This window comes from Emericellopsis atlantica, assembly GCF_019669845.1.
Source record: "Emericellopsis atlantica unplaced genomic scaffold F5Z01scaffold_12, whole genome shotgun sequence".
NCBI classification, from domain to species: domain Eukaryota; kingdom Fungi; phylum Ascomycota; class Sordariomycetes; order Hypocreales; family Bionectriaceae; genus Emericellopsis; species Emericellopsis atlantica.
The window spans coordinates 71828-87803 of NW_025764714.1; the positions used below are offsets into that span (position 1 = coordinate 71828).

The window sequence follows — 15976 nt, forward strand, 5'->3', positions numbered from 1 at the left end:
TGTGGAGGGACATGCTCGATACGATATTGCTCAGGATCGTGTTGCAGCGCCTCTTGCTTTGCAGCGAATTCCTCCGCATCAGACCAGCGGCTCGAGTATGTGGCGCTGGAAGAGGAGGACTGGCGGTTGAGGATCGTTGGGGCACGGCGAGCAACGATGGATGGTGTCGGCAGCCGGCGCGCGCATGTGCGGCATAGAGAGGCAGTCATACTGCTTCAAGTTAAGCAGCCACAAGGTGAGATCCTCATAAGATCTGGAATTGCATGAATGGAAGCACGGGGGCCGAAGATGGAGTCGCTGTACGAAGGTTGGTTCCGCGACAAGATTTCGGAGGTTGAGTTCTCAAGTCCAGTCGGACTGAAGTGGAGCCGCTGACCATTAGCGTCTTGGCACCCAAACACTTGCATCTGGACATGAAGATCCACCTTCTTTTTCCAAACAGCGAAACACCACCAAAGTCAAGACTATTCACGCGATCATAGTCTGTAAGCTGTTGCATCCACAATGTCGTCTCAATCGAATCTGAGCGCCGCTGCCGATGATCGCAAAGCTCGTCTGGCCAACCTCCGCAATCTCAAGCGCAAACAACCCACAGACGAGATTGTCGCCCCCGAGTCGACTCGCTCGCCATCGCCGCCAGCTCCCGAAAAAGACCTGTTGTCGCTGCACCTATCCGGGCGCAACTATGATCCAGAAACCAGAGGGCCTAAACTCGGTTTCGAGACACCGCCAACATTGGCTGAGGACAAGTCCACGCTCGAGGAGCAAGCAGCACAGCTAGAAGAGGAAGCGCGTCTGCGCGCAGAAGAAGCGGCACGGGACGACAAGGGGATTGATCTCTTCAAGCTACAGCCCAAGAAGCCGAATTGGGATTTAAAGCGCGATCTCGAGAAGAAGATGGAGATCCTCAATGTACGGACAGACAACGCCATTGCTCGCTTGGTCCGTGAGAGGATCGCAGCCGCCCAGCAGGCAAAGAAGAAAACCAACGGTCTGGAGAAGGACAAGATGGACGGGGAAGCGGCTGGAGTGGACGGCGTGACACTGGTAGAGGGACTACGTATGAGGGAGAAGGAGGAGGAAGAAGAGGAACGACGAGAAAAGGCCGAGGCGGAAGCGGAAAACGTCGCTTGAGCACTCATGTTTGCCAAATTACTATTGCCCGCGCATATCGTACAAAGGCAGCACCACCGCGCACCGTCCCACGACCTATACCGGCACGACGTCTACCCTCACGGAGCCCTGGACCGGGTCAATGCTAAACGTTTGCTGAAGGGGCTCAGGCTACGCTCCCGCGGCTGTCCCGGGTCCTGGAGAGCAGCCCGACTATCTCTCTGCGGTTCAGACGCGCGTTCGTCCCCGCGGTGGCGCGGCCTGTTGGCATCTGGCGACCTTGATGTATCTCTGTGACGGGGCCGCGAATCTCTGGATCCCTTGGACACGGAAGAGAACCTTCGTTCTCGGCGCGAGGTCCTGTTGCCGTCATATCTTCGAGGTGGCGAGTCATCTCGGGAGCGATAGTTCTCCGCGGGCTGCCGTGGCGGAGACCTGCTATCCCTCAAGGACGGTCTCTGTCGCCCAGGGACGGGGGACATGCTGCGATTGGGCCGATGCTCCACCCCTTCACCACGGCGCGGAGACGGTGATCTGGATCGCGAGTCTGACGGGCTTCTGCGGCGCGGGCTCCTTGAACTCCTGGTTGATATAGTCGAGACAGATTCTGAAGATGCCGAGCGCGAGCGTTGCCTCTTGGGTGCAGAGCGCAGCATGTCATCGTCCCGGTCCTCCAACTCACGCTTTCTCGCCCTTTCAGCCTCCAGCTTTGCAATCTCCTCATCCGCGATGCCTTTTCTGTAGCACTGTTAGCGAACCAAACAATATTTGTATCTGTACCGGGAAGCCAAACTTTTTCTCCAACACTTCAAGCTTGTCACTCTCAAGCTTCGGTGCTAGCTTGGGGTTTCGCAACTGCTGTGAGCGAGATGGCCGCGAAACGTAAGGTCTTTCCTGTGCAGATGCCTTGCACTCGTACGAGTAGTGGCGTTGGTCATGTCAGGCTGTGCGTACTTGTAGATGGGCGGATCATGAACATATCTCGTTTTAAACATTTTTGACACTGAACGCTGGCAGGAGTGCCTCGTGAAGGCCCCCCGCGTCCCCTGTAGCCGAACATGGCGAGTACTGTGCTGATGGCTCTTTCCGATTATTGCGTAGTCTGTGATTCTTGGTAAGAAATGTCAATTCGAGATGAAGTGAGGCAGACGTCGACGTAAATGCTAAGCTGATCACTGGTCTGAGTCGTCCCGAGAACGTGGTAGCACCTTAAACGTGTCACGTGACCAGAGTTAAGTTTGGTTGCAAGGGATACAAGGGCGGGAGCGCCTTGATCCTTGGTGCAGCTTGGCCAAATCAGATTTTCCTATAATACGGGAACTCAGTGATCCATTAAATGACGAGAATGAATTGTTGGTGCTCATTCACAGTCACTGCCCACCGGTGACCAAGCTTGTGTCTGGCGTGATTACTAAGCTCACAACCAGCAGCAAGGCGGCGGGCTGGAATGAGGCTGATGGTGGGTTCTGCCGGCGCTAGATTCACCACCTTTTGAATTCCGTGAAGGTTCCCGACACCAAACTCTCCCACTCTGAAAAGCAACTGGGTTGGGACTCGCTTCAGTACCATCCCCTACAAGTCGACCTCTCCTCGGTACCGGAACTAGTCCATCTCTTTGTGGTCTCACGTCCGAGCTGGCCCGATGGCCCGCTAATTGATTGACCTTCAGCTCCTTGCATATTGTCGGACGCCTTGCGCTGGAACGCCTCCCCACCATCGACTCTCCACGTCGACCTCGCATCCCGCAACATCTTTGTGCGCAATCGTCGATCAGGGCTGAGACATGGGCGCTTGAAAAAGGTATGCTTTTCATGAAAGCCTTGGTGCCCCTTCCAGAAGCGCTACACCCCCTCCTGGGGCTCGTGGCACAGCCTGGGCAACGGCCTACACCATTGTGCTTCGATTTGCCCTCTCGCATCCCACTGACAAGGTCCATAGCATAATCGACATAACGACTTGCGAAGACTCAATGACTACCTATAATATTCAGCATTTGTCTCGACGATGAACCACGCGCTCACGACTTCGTTGTTCCGCCCTGTTTCAACTCCTTTCGCCTACTAATTTGACCACGCCTTTCCGTCCCTCTTTCTCGTCCGAGAGGCTTTTACATAACGCTCCCCTGAGATTCCTTGTGCCGGTAAATTCTCAGAACCAGTCACGGATTTTCGCGGTGTGGTCACGACACTCACACAGGCTCCTTGGTGCGCTTGGATATCATTTGGTTTTCGATCAAACTCAGCCTGTCAATGTCTGCAAAAGCTGATAAGCCGTCATTCGCCCGGGTATGACCTCTGTCTTTCTTTCCGACCACACGTTTCTAACGTACAAACAGGTGGCAGCAGCTACCACAATGGCGGAACCCGCTTCGACTTCGACACCTCAGCTTAGTGGAGACGCAAAGGAGAACCGGCCACCAATGTCGACACAATCTTCCACGGGTCAGACCGCTGACTCACACAGCGTTCCTGTGGTCGTGAGTGGCAGCAGAGGTCGGGACGCGGGTGGTAGACCTATCGAGCAACGACCTTTGACCGTGGACAATGTAGCAGAGTCTCTGGGCGGTGTTCAGCTCAGCACGCACCTCCAAGGACGCAAGGAGTCGGTTGACGAAGGGGCAGGCAACATGCACTTGGGTAGGCCCGCGATCGTGAGCCGAGAGAGCGCTCTTTCAGACTGTTCGCAGCGTGCCGATTCTAGTTCCGAGCTTGGCACAAAGCCGCCCAGTCTTGACGGGAAAAGTATCACCTCTGGAACCACCTTTGCTCTGGACGAGAAGGAGTCGCTGCGGCCCGACGACAGCGCCAGTGTGATGGCAGCAGGTGACGACGATGAGGTCTTCTCCGTCCGGGGATCGATCTTTGCCGGTTCACGCATGGGATCAGATCTTGCGGCTCGCGCTAGGGGTATTCAATTAGGCGACATGCCCGATCGCCGGCTTATGCAGGCCACGCCAGCCAGCTCGGGTCCTGGTGTTCTCACACCTCACAGCAACTCTTCTGAGCAGCAGGCGCGCGGTGTACTGCCTCCCTTGACAGGTGCCTCGGCGCCTCCTGACGCACTCGATGTCATCTATCGCCAAGCGCCTGACGACAAATTGATTGACGCCATGAGAGACCAAAAGGACAGACTTTACCTGCTTAGGGTCGAGGCTCTTTTGATCAATTTCGTGGAAAACTCCAAGTATGTTGGGTCCACTTCTGCCCGCACCAGCTACTGACTATGTTCGCAGTAAACCGTTTGAAGACGTTGTAGCTGGCAATTCCTTCTACAGGATGTTAGCACACAAGTTGGCCGACTACTACCACATGACGCATTCTTACGAGCCCAGCAAAGACGCTGTGCGCATCTTCCGGACCCCGTTTTGTCGAGTACCGACTTCACTTGCCAACTGGAACCCAGAACCCAAGGCGGAAGAGAAGGAAGAGTCGCCACCAATGATTCTACCCAAGAAGATCATGCGCAGAGGCCAAGAGGATGAGACAGGTGCAGGCAGCGCGGCACCGTCCAAGCCAGCTTCGGAATCGGGCACAGATTCGAAAGAGGGCAAAGAAAAGTCACAGACTGGTCAAAAGTGAGTGGAGTCAAGCTATCACAGTAAACCTTGTCCGTATACTAATATCTTAGATTGACTCGCGAAGAACGCGAAGAGATTTACAAGTTAGCGCGTGAGCGTATCTTCGGATCCGCCGAGGACAGTGCGCAGGGTGAGTCCCATTCTGGGTCTTTGACTTTGTACAGTATTGACACCCTCCAGATGCAGACAAGGACAATGGTGTCTCGAGGGCCAGCTCGGTCTCGGCCAGCAATAACAAAACCGCCCAAGGCAAGGCTCGTCGTGGTGCAAGGCATCGGCGTGATGACTCTGATGGCTTCGACTCCCGAAACAACTACACGCCGTACTGGGCTCCGCAACAGGCAGCCTGGGGCGCTGTTTATGGTCAGGGCTTACCATCGCACGCCAGCATGCAGCAACTGTACAACTCCGGCATGGCACCAGGCTATGCACCCAATGCTGCGGGATATCCCAGCATGCCAGTGGCAGCACCTGGTATGGCGCCTGGTACGCCCCAAGGGGCGCCCACCGGTCAAGGATATCCCAACTATCCCGTGGCGCAGGCACAGTACCCGCCGCATGCGCAACCCCAGAGGTTTCCGAGCAGTGGCAGTCTGTACGGCCCATCAACACCAGGAACGCCTCAGCAGCAGCAGCAAGGCTGGGGTCCAGCGCCCTCGTCACCTGCGGGCTACCAGCCAAAAGGAGGCAGTCCCAGCATTCCGTATGCTTTTGGCCAGCTCCCTGCGCACATGAATCCTCATGACCCCAAGTCGCAACATCCTATCCCCGGAAGCTACAACCGGAACCACAGCTTCAACCCCAAAACCCAGTCTTTCGTGCCGGGAAGCGCAGGAATGGCTCCCGGGCCGGGGCCGCAGCCACCGTTCACGGCACCTACATCACACCACGGTAGTCCCCAAATAGGGTCCACGGCGCCTTCGTTCCCATACCAGGCAGGGCCTCCGCAACCCTACAGCGGGGGCTATGGCATGGTACGGCAGGCTTCCAACACCTCGGCCCCCGGCTATCAGACTCCAGCCCAAATGGCTCCTACGCATGGCCAATACCAGCAGCCTACACAGCCCGGCCTTCAGCAGATGCCCTTGCAACACGTATCCTCGAACCAATTCCCTCATACCTCACGACCGCATCCCTCACAGCAGCCGGCACACCACCCTCCCCCTCCAAACTTCAACCACCTGCCAACATACGGCAACCCGGCAAGCCTTCCGCAAAAGCCGGCCAATGGATTCTAGAAAGCATCAGACGGTGTTGGGGGACTTAACATGAGCCGCGGACAGGGCTTTTCATGAAGCATTTTTAGCATTTCGGCGTTATCAGGGTGGTGCAGATGTGAAAAAGAAAAGACGGATTCTGAGAACAAGCAACGCCGTAAGGCAAATGTATTCCACAGAGCAGGTACACACACATCATCGGCTCGAGGGGGGGTTCAGAATGAAATCATCATTCCATGAATGACGAGTCTCTCGCGTAGTTTTATTTTTTGACAATCTTTCTTTTTCATTTTTTTGGCTATAAATCCCAGCGGTCAAAGAATTTCTCTCTTTTAGACCTTCCGCAACGCCTGAGTAAGCAGTATAGGAACACTATGCCAATGAATGCCTGAACTCGCCACTTGTCGTTCTATCGTGAAATGCCGACGCCCTATTCCGCAGGTTCACGAGGCTCCCGGGGCTCACGCTGTTGACCACCTCCCCTGCCTCCACCACGGCCTCCTCGGCCGCCACGCTTGCCACCGCCGCGCTGACCGTCCTTGTCACCCTCGTTCTTGTTCTCGCCCTCCTTCTCGCCAATCTGGATATTCGCCGTGGCTAACCTCTGCGAGAGATCGATCTGGGTGCGGATGGTGTTGGCCAGGTAGCCGACCATGAGGACGTCCTGGATGTGGTTGTTGAAGTCGTGCTCAATCTGCTCCGGGTCCACCTTGGGCGCCAGAGACAGGGTGCTCATGAGGAACTGAGCCAACGCCGCGTTGGGCTCCTCGTCCTCGTCCAGCACGCCGTTCACCCATTCGCTGACACGGTCGAGGAGGCCGATGGTTTGCTCGATGGATGCGCCGAGGGCCTCAATGTCCGAGACGAGAGGGGCGTTCCGGTTCTCGTTGTCCTTGGCGGCCGAGATGGCGCCCAGGGCGGAGCGCTCCGCGTCGCCGTAGAGCATCTTGTGGGGGACCTGCATGAACAGGCAGCTCTCGGCCGCGCGCTCCGAGTTGACGGCCACGGGGGCGGAGATGTAGCATCGGGTCTCGATGGCGGTGCTGGGGTCGGTCGACACCGTCAGGTGAATCGCGGGGTGGGGGAAGGTGCCGGTGTCCGGGCTGCCGAAGAAGTTCTGGATGAGGGCGCTGAAGCTGTTGAGCTCGAGCGAGGTGGTGTACCAGCCGAGCAGGGCCTCGCGCGGGTTGGCCTTGAGGGTCAGGGCGAGCATGTTCTTCTGGTATTCGACGTCGACCTCGACCTGGTCCTCCTCCTCGGTGTGCGGGATGCCAAAGCAGGACCGGACTTCGACTTCGGTACCGTCCTCGGATCGGGTGCCCACGAGAGCGCCGATGACGCGGCTAGGCTGGGACGCATCGCGGACGTCTCGTCGGGTAGCGTGGTCGAGAATCGAGAGGATGGCCTGTGCAATGTGGTCAGAGAAGAACGGCACAGCATCGACTCGAGGGTATGATGTACCTGAGGCTGGATGTTGACACCAAGCGGGGCAATGCTCGACTGGAGCCCAGCCTGTTGAGGGCCCAGGGGGCGCGAGAGATGCATGAATCTCTCCGTGACAGCGGCCATGCTGGGCAATAGCGTGGTAGTCGCTGGCTGTGAGGGAGGATTTCGGGTGGTGATGTCGAGTGGTGTGGAGGACGTTTTTGCGGTATGGAGAGGATCTTCTTTTGTTGCGATGGAGGGGCCTGGGCGTTCCAGCAGCCTGGGGCCCACAGTTTTTCGCGACGACGGGAAGTTACGACTCTTTCCAAGCAAACTTGTTGGCAAATTTGTGTGTGCCGACGTCGCGCCTGCAAAGTCCACCCGGGGGTTGTGCGCGCTAAGATAAGATAAGAGCTGTGGCGCAGAAAAAGTCGAGGCAGCCCCACAGAATGTGGCTTGACTACGACTGTACGTAGTACTTCCTTGGCCTGAGCAAGGGTCCTGTGAACTTTTCTGTGAGCTTTATGAGACCCAGAACTTATTGAATTTTGTACAGCAATCGCTTCTACTTTTTTTTGGCTTCTGGTCAAGGAAATGCAAGAAACTCAGCGTCTTTATACAAGCCAAATCACTATGGGACCTCGAGGTAGAGGCGGTGGCTTCCGAGCTCGTGGTTCGCGTGGACGGGGAGGTCGAGGGCGTGGTGCAGGCAGAGGCCGGGGAAAAGTCACAAGCCGATGGGGCCCGAACAGTCGTTTTGACGGGGCTCGTCTAGAAGTGCAAGACGAGTAAGTCGACCTCACTGTAGGCATACGCTGGATGAAATTACTGACTGCGAAAAGAGACGAAACTTCTGGGTCTGAGAATGATGAAGACGCTGCTGGTTCTGTGGACGAGGACATGTCGGAGGATGATGACGATGAAGAGGCTGCGCCAGTACGACCATACATGGCCCTTCTTCAAGGATTCACAGAAGACAATGCTCCGAATGCAAAGCGTCGCAAGCTCGACCACTCATCCTCAAAGGCGGCAAACATCGACATGGAAGCGCCTGAGGACGAGGATGACGACGAAGGCGAAGATGAGGGCAAGGCCCAAGATGTAGATGCCGTCGATGAGCCAGAAGATGCCGGGCCGGAAATGGACGAACAGCCACTGGAAGATGACTCTTCTGATGAGGAGGAGGAGGCGACGGATCCATTCGACGTCCACTTTGCTCGCCCTGACGAGGAGAAGAGTGCGGCGTCTGTCAAGGCTGCGAAGTCTGGCGAGTGGACAACAAAGCGGGCTCTGTTCAAGCCCTGGAGGGCCACGTTTCAACAGCCCGGGACGGACGTCAACGTGGAGATACCATCGCATGCTACGAGCCTAGAACCGTATGGCTTGAAGAAGAAACTCAAGGAGACCGCGGCGAAACACCTGAACAACCTGAGCGAGGTCGAGCAGGGGATTGCGCCGATGCTTTTCGGCTATCGGGATATCCTGCATTGCGATCGCACAGTCAAGGACTCACAAGCGTTGCGGCGCATGGTCTGTCTGCACGCGTTAAATCACGTCTTCAAGTAAGTTGCTATTTCCCTTACGTATCGTCCTAGGTGCTGACAGTCAAAGAACAAGAGACAAGGTCATCAAGAACAATTACAAGCTCGCAAAGGAGAGCGACAATGCGGAGCTCGACCTCCGCGACCAAGGCTTCACACGCCCAAAGGTTCTGTTTCTTCTGCCCACCAGAAACTCGTGTGCTCGCATGATCAATGTGCTGCGCGATCTGTGCGAGCCTGATCAGCAGGAGAACAGGAAGCGGTTCGACGAGTCCTACATTGACAAGCAGAACACGTTTGGCCAGGATCGGCCAATTGACTTTAGAGACTTGTTCGAAGGCAACGACGACGACATGTTCCGCCTAGGCGTCAAGTTTACGCGCAAGACGATGAAGTACTTTGCGCAGTTCTACAATTCCGACATACTCTTTGCGAGTCCCCTGGGACTACGGATGGCCATCGGTTCCGAGGAGGAGAAGAAAAAGGTCGACTACGACTTCCTAAGCTCAATCGAGATGGTGGTCATGGATCAGTCCGAAGCCCTCCTGATGCAGAACTGGGAGCACATTGAATTCATCTTCGAGCACCTCAACCTGCAGCCCAAGGACGCGCACGACTGCGACTTTAGTCGTGTCCGGAGCTGGTACCTGGAAGATTGGGCCAAATACTTCCGCCAAACCGTCATCTTGTCGGCGTTCAACACCCCTGAACTCACCGAGCTATTCCGAACCCACTGCCAGAACTGGCAGGGCAAGGCGCGGCTGCAGCTGGAGTACCCGGGAAACCTACAGCAGCTCGGCGTCAAGGCCAAGCAGACATTCTCGCGGTTCCAGGCGCCGTCGCCAGACAAGGACCCTGATGCCCGGTTCAAGTACTTTACGAGCGCGATCGTGCCGGGCCTCGTCAAGCGGGCCAAGGACGCGACGGGGACGCTGATCTACATCCCATCCTACCTGGACTTTGTGCGCGTGCGCAACTACTTTGCGAACGCGCAGGAGGTCCTGAGCCTGAGCTTTGGCGCCATATCCGAGTACTCGGATGTTCCCGAGGCATCGCGCGCCAGGTCACACTTCCTCAACGGCCGGCATCGTGTGCTCCTCTACACGGAGAGAGCCCACCACTTCCGCCGGTACCAGCTGCGTGGCGTTCATAGAGTCATCTTCTACGGCCTGCCAGACAACCCCATCTTCTACAAGGAGATTGCCGGGGGCTACCTCGGGAAGAGCGAGGAAGATATGAGGATTGAGCCGGGCCAGGGCAGCGTCAGGGTCATGTTCTCCAAGTACGATGTCATGAAGCTGGAGCGGATCGTGGGTTCCAAGAGGGTCGGAAAAATGATCCAAGACCGTGGCGATACGTTTGACTTTGTCTGAGTATAGGTAGCTGGGCATTGGTAGGGACAGCGACATTGAATATTGCTTGACATTTCATATTGCTTTGACATGTACAACTGCGATTGCATAGGCCTGTCCTGACATCCAAAGACTAGCTCGTTGTATCGGGTACATAATTTTGTACATGGGGCCATTAACTCGCCCTTACATCTATTGATACATTCCTTCTCCCCGCATGCTCACGCCATGGACCCCTTGCCTTTCCTGAATGATTTGGGCACAATCTGCTCCGCCCACGCCGCCGTTCTCCGCTTCTCCTCAGCAGCCACCTGCGCGCCCTCGGCCTCCAAGTTCGTCCCTTCGCCGTCGAGGGGCGTGACAGGCTTCTGCGCCCGCAACGTCGCCCGTGAGACGTACTCCTGTGTATCCGGGATCTTGAAGGCGGGCGGCCTGGGCGACACGGACCGGTTGGCGGACTGTGTCTGGTGCAGGATCTTGTCGACGAGGCTGGTCTTGCCCTCGTTGTGCCGCTGCAGGAAGCGCTGCACCATGTCCTCAAAGGGCTGCGTGCCGCGGAACTGGGTGACCTTTTTCACGTTGATGGCGGTGACGGACGTCGGGGCGCGGCGGAGGAGACGGTCGCGCGCGACGGTCTTGGCCGTCATCATGAAGCGCGAGTCTTTGGGTCCGTCGACGAATTCGAGAATGGCCGCCTCGGCTTGGTCGTCCTTCTTCTTGATCGGCTCGGTGCGCACGACGCGGGTGTAGCCTCCTTCGCGGGTGAGATAGCGGTTTCGTAGCTCGCCGAAGACTTTGGACATGTGTGAGTGTGGTTCCTGTTCTTCGTCAGACCTGCCCGCTAGTATTCGTCTATCTCCTTGGGTACGCACGTAGAGCATGGCCTCGACGGATTTCCGGCTCGTCGAGTTGTCCTTCTTGCTCAAGGTGATGAGCTTCTCGGCCACGCGCTGGGCCTCCTTGGCCTTGGCGTATGTAGTCTGGAGGTGCTCATGGTGGACGAGCTGGGTGACGAGACCGCGCAGCAGGGCTTGTCGCGCGGACGAGTTTCGACTGAGGTGTCTGTATTTTACTGTGCCACCCGCCATTGTGCTGAATGGTCCGGCGGATTCTTCGATCGGAGGATGGGGAGGGATGCGGGTTTCGTGATGAAGGGGTCGTGGACTATTGTAGAGGTTGAATTTGTTCGCGACGAGCTCCACTAGTACGTATTTGGACTAGCGTGTCATCCTACATACCCTGTAGCATCTCCCGCTCATCATCTTGACGGTCGTGTCCAGTCTTGATCCCTAACAGATATGCAATCGTTGGCATTCTGATGTTCAGTCCAAGATAACCTCCCAGTATATACTAGTTCAGAAACCCCAATTATCATATGGGATAGGTTTATTTCGATGTGGATTGACTGTCAAGCCAATCCACGTACTGCTCACTTGGACAACGTAGGCGGCGTGTGGTATGGTACCGGGTAGGCCAACGGCCAGAGCTTCCGGAACTTTTCGTGTACCGAAAGCTTGCCACGTCAATCCGTGAACAACCGCCCAACTTTTGTACCGTCGCTACAACCCCCAGGCGCAGACTCAGCAGGCCAATTGGGAGCTGAAACGAACCGGAATACTGAAAAATAGTATTTCGATCGCGAGCGAGTTGGAATCTTCCCCAGACCGGGTCGAACCGCACACAATTACCTCATCGCATCGCTCCCTGCCAACTTTTCGGTCACCATGGGCTTCACCACGGGTTTTGTAAGTGTGACCATGATGCGCCCAGGATATCGGGACAAGCCAAAGTAGCTAATATGCACGCAGACCGGCGGTGTCGCCCTCACCCTTTCGGTGGCCTACCTCTCCGTCCTGACGCACCAGCGCAACCGCGAACAGCAGGGTGCCGCCCTCCGCGCGCAAGCGTTGGCCCTCCAGTCTCTCGTGGACCCGATCCCCCAACCGCTGCCGCCGACGAGGTCAGAGGTGGCCGCGGAGCAGCGCGCGCATACGGTCGAGGTCGCCAAGGACCGCTGGAACCACGAGATTGAGAACGCAGTGCACTGGGCACAGAACACAGACTGGGACGGTGTGAGGGAGCGCATCGAGAAGGAGTCTGCGAGGTTATGGACCAAGGTGACGGGGGAGACGCCGGCTGAGGAGGTCGAACGGGTCAAGGAGACGGCCAAGGTCAAGACGGCCGATGTCACGGGTGGCGTGGCCGATGCGGCGCGAGCGGCGTACAGCAATGCCAAGGCCAAGGGGCTGAGCGTGGAGGAAGCGGCGGAGAACAAGGCGCTCGAGGCGCGACTCAAGTTTGACAAGACGGCGACCAAGGTCGAGTGGGCGGCCGAGGACAAGGCTGTCGAGGCCAGGGGCGCACTGGCATCGGCGTGGGAGAGCGGCAAGGACAAGGCCATGGAGCTGGCTGACAAGGCAAAGGCAGCCGTTGGTGCCGCTGAGGATAAGATTGAGCCTACAGTGGATGGAAAGATCGTGCCTGGGACCACGGCCGTGGAGAAGGCGCTGCACGAGCGGTACTTGCGGCCAGAAGCCAAGGTGAACAAGACGGTCTCGGAGGCGCTGAGTGAGAGGTACATTCCACTGAGCGAGAGGGACAACACGGTGCTCCGGGGCGTTTGAGGGACTGGGGGGTATAGATTGTAGCAGTGAACGGCATGGTTGCGTTTGTATCAGGGCATAGATCAATGTACATGTACGCGCTCTCTGTTGTCAAGTATGGCGACGCGATGACCTTGTCGACAGGACCATGCTAAGGTGCAGGTCTCTCTACAGCCCAGTGCGGACTTCAGGTAAAGTGATACTCACAGGCAATCAGTATTGCCCGATATTTGCACCACCCGTAATAAGTATATTGCCTACTAATAGGTAGTAGCCAAGACAGCTTGGGATACCAACTTCAATTGACAGAAAAGTACCCCAACACGAAGGTGGTGAGGATATGCAACAATGACCAAATCGGTGGATTTGATTGGATAATAAAAGAAGTCGGGCAACATGCGGCGCGGTTGACTCCGAAGCCGCTCCAAGAATTGATGAATCGAACAAAAGGGTCCGAGGCATGGCGAAGCCGACCGACGCCGACTGGCCTTCCTTCGTTGGTGGTGGTGGTGGTGGTGGTGGCACAATTAACTTTTTCTCTCGACAGACGGGAATTCCCATCCTCCATCCTCCATCTTCCATCCTCCACGCATTGCGCCCCCGGCCGTCGCTTGCTTCATCTTCCTTTCCTTTTGCCTGCATCCACTCGAATACCGACACCGTCATTCGAAACCGACGGGTCCGACTTTGGTGTCTCAGAACAAGCCCCCCCCCCTCCCGCCACTCAAACTACACCTAGACTGGCAGACCGCCATCTTCGCTCCAGCCATTTCGATCTCCCTCGCTACCATCCAACATGTCATTCTCCAGCCTCGTCCAAGACCTGAGCCTCCGCGACCGCGACGGTGGTGGTAATGGACCCGCCCCCCGCCGTCCTGGTGCTCCTTCAGTCGCCTCTACCGTCGACGATCGCACATCGCACATCTCACGCGCCATGTCCTACGCCAGCACCTCGGCCACGAGCGTGAGCATATCGGGCGACATCTCCAGCCAGCTCCACGGTGGCTACTTCCATCCTCTGGCTCGCTCGTGGCAAGCCGAGCGCCAGCTCACCAAGGTACGGGGAGACACAGCAGTAGTCGCGAGCTGCAACGGCTAACCTGACCAGTCCATGCTCATCTACCCCCTCTTCATCACCGATGGCGACGACGACATGATCCTCGTCCCCTCCCTCCCCGGCCAGCACCAGCTCAGCGTCAACAAGCTCGTGCCCTTCCTCGAGCCCCTCGTCCGCAAGGGCCTCCGTTCCGTCATGCTCTTTGGCGTGCCCATGAAGCCCGGCACCAAGGATGCCCTGGGCAGCGCCGCCGACGACCCCGAGGGCCCCGTCGTCCGCGCCATCCGCCTCATCCGCCGTCGCTTCCCCCAGATCTTCATCTGCACCGACGTCTGCCTCTGCGAGTACACCTCCCACGGCCACTGCGGCATCCTGCGCGACGACGGCAGCCTGAACAACCAGCTCTCCGTCGACCGCATCTCCGACGTGGCAGTGGCCTACGCCAAGGCCGGCGCACACTGCGTTGCCCCCTCCGACATGAACGACGGACGCATCCGCGCCATCAAGCTCAAGTTGATCGAGGAGGGCATTGCGCACAAGACCGTCCTCATGTCGTACTCGGCCAAGTTCTCCGGATGTCTCTACGGTCCCTTCCGCGACGCGGCGGGCTCCGTGCCCTCGTTCGGCGACCGCAAGTGCTACCAGCTGCCCCCCGGTGGTCGCGGCCTCGCCCGCCGTGCCATTACCCGTGACATTGGCGAGGGTGCCGACATCATCATGGTCAAGCCAGCGAGCCAGTATCTCGATATCATCAGTGATGCCAAGGACCTCGGCAAGGATCTGCCTGTTGCGGCGTACCAGGTCAGCGGCGAGTTTGCCATGATCCACGCGGGTGCCAAGGCGGGCGTCTTTGACCTGAAGACGATGGCGTTCGAGTCGACGGAGGGCATCCTGCGTGCTGGCGCGACGATTGTCGTCAGCTACTTTACCCCTCAGTTCTTGGACTGGCTCGAGCACTGAGACAGGGTTGCACGTTATGAAAATTTGGAAGCATGGAACGGCGTTTGGTGTCACTGGGTAGGAAAGGAAAGGGTCCAGCACGATTGATGCGGGTTACGAAGCACGTCTTTGGATTTTACACGCCACTCATTTGCGATAGAAAAACGGTGTTGGTCTTCATCATGATATCGTCTAAATCGAGTCGTTTACAATGCAATGCAATACAATCAGCACATTTCACGTCTGAGCAGCGACTGCAACGGTCACTATAACGCGGCACCTTTTCCGGCAGGTCTAGCCATTAAATGGCAATTGGTCACTGGGAAAGACATGATCGTCTCGATTGAATCGGACTTTTCCCGAGTGCACCATTTTGCGATGCATTTTCACTATGCGCAACTGTCGGCAAGGTATGCAGGGGAGATTCAGGGGCTTCTGACAATGCAGATCTTGCGTCCTCAAAGCGAAGTTCCATGCCAAGGAACCGCCGATCTTTTTGAAGAATTTGCAGGACGGTTTTCTCGACCAGAGACCGCACCTGGGTGGCTGTATTTGCCATGTGAGACTGCACCAGTCGTCATATGTCTCGCCTTGAATCTCCTACGGCAGCAACCGCATTCCTCATCCAAAGGTGAGAGAATTGAAGATCGCGATTACTTGAGCAGGGTTTCTGCACACCCATGGCAACGCTGGGCTGGGCTTTTGTGAAAGCATGGCATTGCCTGCTCGGCCGGCGATGGTATCATTCCTAGTCGCGTCGCCAAGAGGTGAGATGCTCATTGCCGATCGGTTCTTGGCCCATGATGAGTTGCACATTCTCCCGGCGGGAAAAGGAAAATCGAGCTCGAAAGGGAAGAGACCTCGGTGGCATCGCTGTACCTACCATGATGCCAGGTTGACCACTTGGACTCCAGGTAGAGAGTCGGAGGGAAGAAGGGGAGGCAAGCTTCCATGTACACGAATCAGTATTCCGGGTCTAGCAGATGGAAGCCATCTTTGCCCAGGTAACTACCGGTGAACCCCTGAGACATCAAGCACCAGTCTCATCTCTACCTACCTCCCGGGTCCAAGGGCCTCATGCTCTCGGGCACCTTGGGAGAACACACAGGCAGACCCAACAGGAGTACTGATATACACTTTAACGGGGGATGT

The 15976-nt window shown here is 56.9% G+C and overlaps 8 protein-coding genes across 8 annotated transcripts; 5 read left to right on the forward strand and 3 right to left on the reverse strand.

The window, feature by feature from the left end:
- The first annotated feature begins 413 nt into the window (after positions 1–413).
- On the forward strand, positions 414–1183 carry F5Z01DRAFT_80482 (putative cell cycle control protein cwf18). Its single transcript, XM_046267145.1, has one exon. It carries the CDS (start codon positions 505–507, stop codon positions 1132–1134), a length of 630 nt encoding a protein of 209 aa, XP_046118503.1. The 5' UTR covers positions 414–504; the 3' UTR covers positions 1135–1183.
- On the reverse strand, positions 1184–2280 carry F5Z01DRAFT_80508 (zinc knuckle-domain-containing protein). Its single transcript, XM_046267147.1, has 3 exons — positions 2095–2280; positions 1907–2042; positions 1184–1851 (listed from the first exon to the last, which is right to left on the reverse strand). The coding sequence occupies exons 1-3, from the start codon at positions 2171–2173 to the stop codon at positions 1233–1235; spliced, it is 834 nt and encodes a 277-aa protein (XP_046118504.1). The 5' UTR covers positions 2174–2280; the 3' UTR covers positions 1184–1232.
- A 902-nt stretch (positions 2281–3182) lies between these two features.
- Positions 3183–6110, forward strand: F5Z01DRAFT_80544 (uncharacterized protein). The gene is made up of 5 exons (XM_046267149.1): positions 3183–3398; positions 3449–4296; positions 4346–4687; positions 4741–4820; positions 4871–6110. The coding sequence occupies exons 1-5, from the start codon at positions 3363–3365 to the stop codon at positions 5926–5928; spliced, it is 2364 nt and encodes a 787-aa protein (XP_046118505.1). The 5' UTR covers positions 3183–3362; the 3' UTR covers positions 5929–6110.
- Positions 6111–6132: 22 nt separating this feature from the next.
- F5Z01DRAFT_80504 (JAB1/Mov34/MPN/PAD-1 ubiquitin protease-domain-containing protein) lies at positions 6133–7683 on the reverse strand. The gene is made up of 2 exons (XM_046267146.1): positions 7369–7683; positions 6133–7312 (listed from the first exon to the last, which is right to left on the reverse strand). The coding sequence occupies exons 1-2, from the start codon at positions 7474–7476 to the stop codon at positions 6338–6340; spliced, it is 1083 nt and encodes a 360-aa protein (XP_046118506.1). The 5' UTR covers positions 7477–7683; the 3' UTR covers positions 6133–6337.
- Positions 7684–7965: 282 nt separating this feature from the next.
- Positions 7966–10246, forward strand: F5Z01DRAFT_681210 (uncharacterized protein; the record flags this gene model as incomplete). Its single annotated transcript, XM_046265666.1, has 3 exons — positions 7966–8120; positions 8175–8894; positions 8944–10246. 3 exons carry the CDS (start codon positions 7966–7968, stop codon positions 10244–10246), a joined length of 2178 nt encoding a protein of 725 aa, XP_046118507.1.
- Positions 10247–10346: 100 nt separating this feature from the next.
- F5Z01DRAFT_80521 (mitochondrial ribosomal protein YmL8) lies at positions 10347–11456 on the reverse strand. Its single transcript, XM_046267148.1, has 2 exons — positions 11098–11456; positions 10347–11043 (listed from the first exon to the last, which is right to left on the reverse strand). The coding sequence occupies exons 1-2, from the start codon at positions 11311–11313 to the stop codon at positions 10447–10449; spliced, it is 813 nt and encodes a 270-aa protein (XP_046118508.1). The 5' UTR covers positions 11314–11456; the 3' UTR covers positions 10347–10446.
- A 140-nt stretch (positions 11457–11596) lies between these two features.
- Positions 11597–13021, forward strand: F5Z01DRAFT_654264 (uncharacterized protein). The gene is made up of 2 exons (XM_046263410.1): positions 11597–11970; positions 12034–13021. The coding sequence occupies exons 1-2, from the start codon at positions 11950–11952 to the stop codon at positions 12847–12849; spliced, it is 837 nt and encodes a 278-aa protein (XP_046118509.1). The 5' UTR covers positions 11597–11949; the 3' UTR covers positions 12850–13021.
- Positions 13022–13510: 489 nt separating this feature from the next.
- F5Z01DRAFT_80656 (uncharacterized protein) lies at positions 13511–14943 on the forward strand. Its single transcript, XM_046267151.1, has 2 exons — positions 13511–13885; positions 13937–14943. Exons 1-2 carry the CDS (start codon positions 13625–13627, stop codon positions 14843–14845), a joined length of 1170 nt encoding a protein of 389 aa, XP_046118510.1. The 5' UTR covers positions 13511–13624; the 3' UTR covers positions 14846–14943.
- Positions 14944–15976: the final 1033 nt, after the last annotated feature.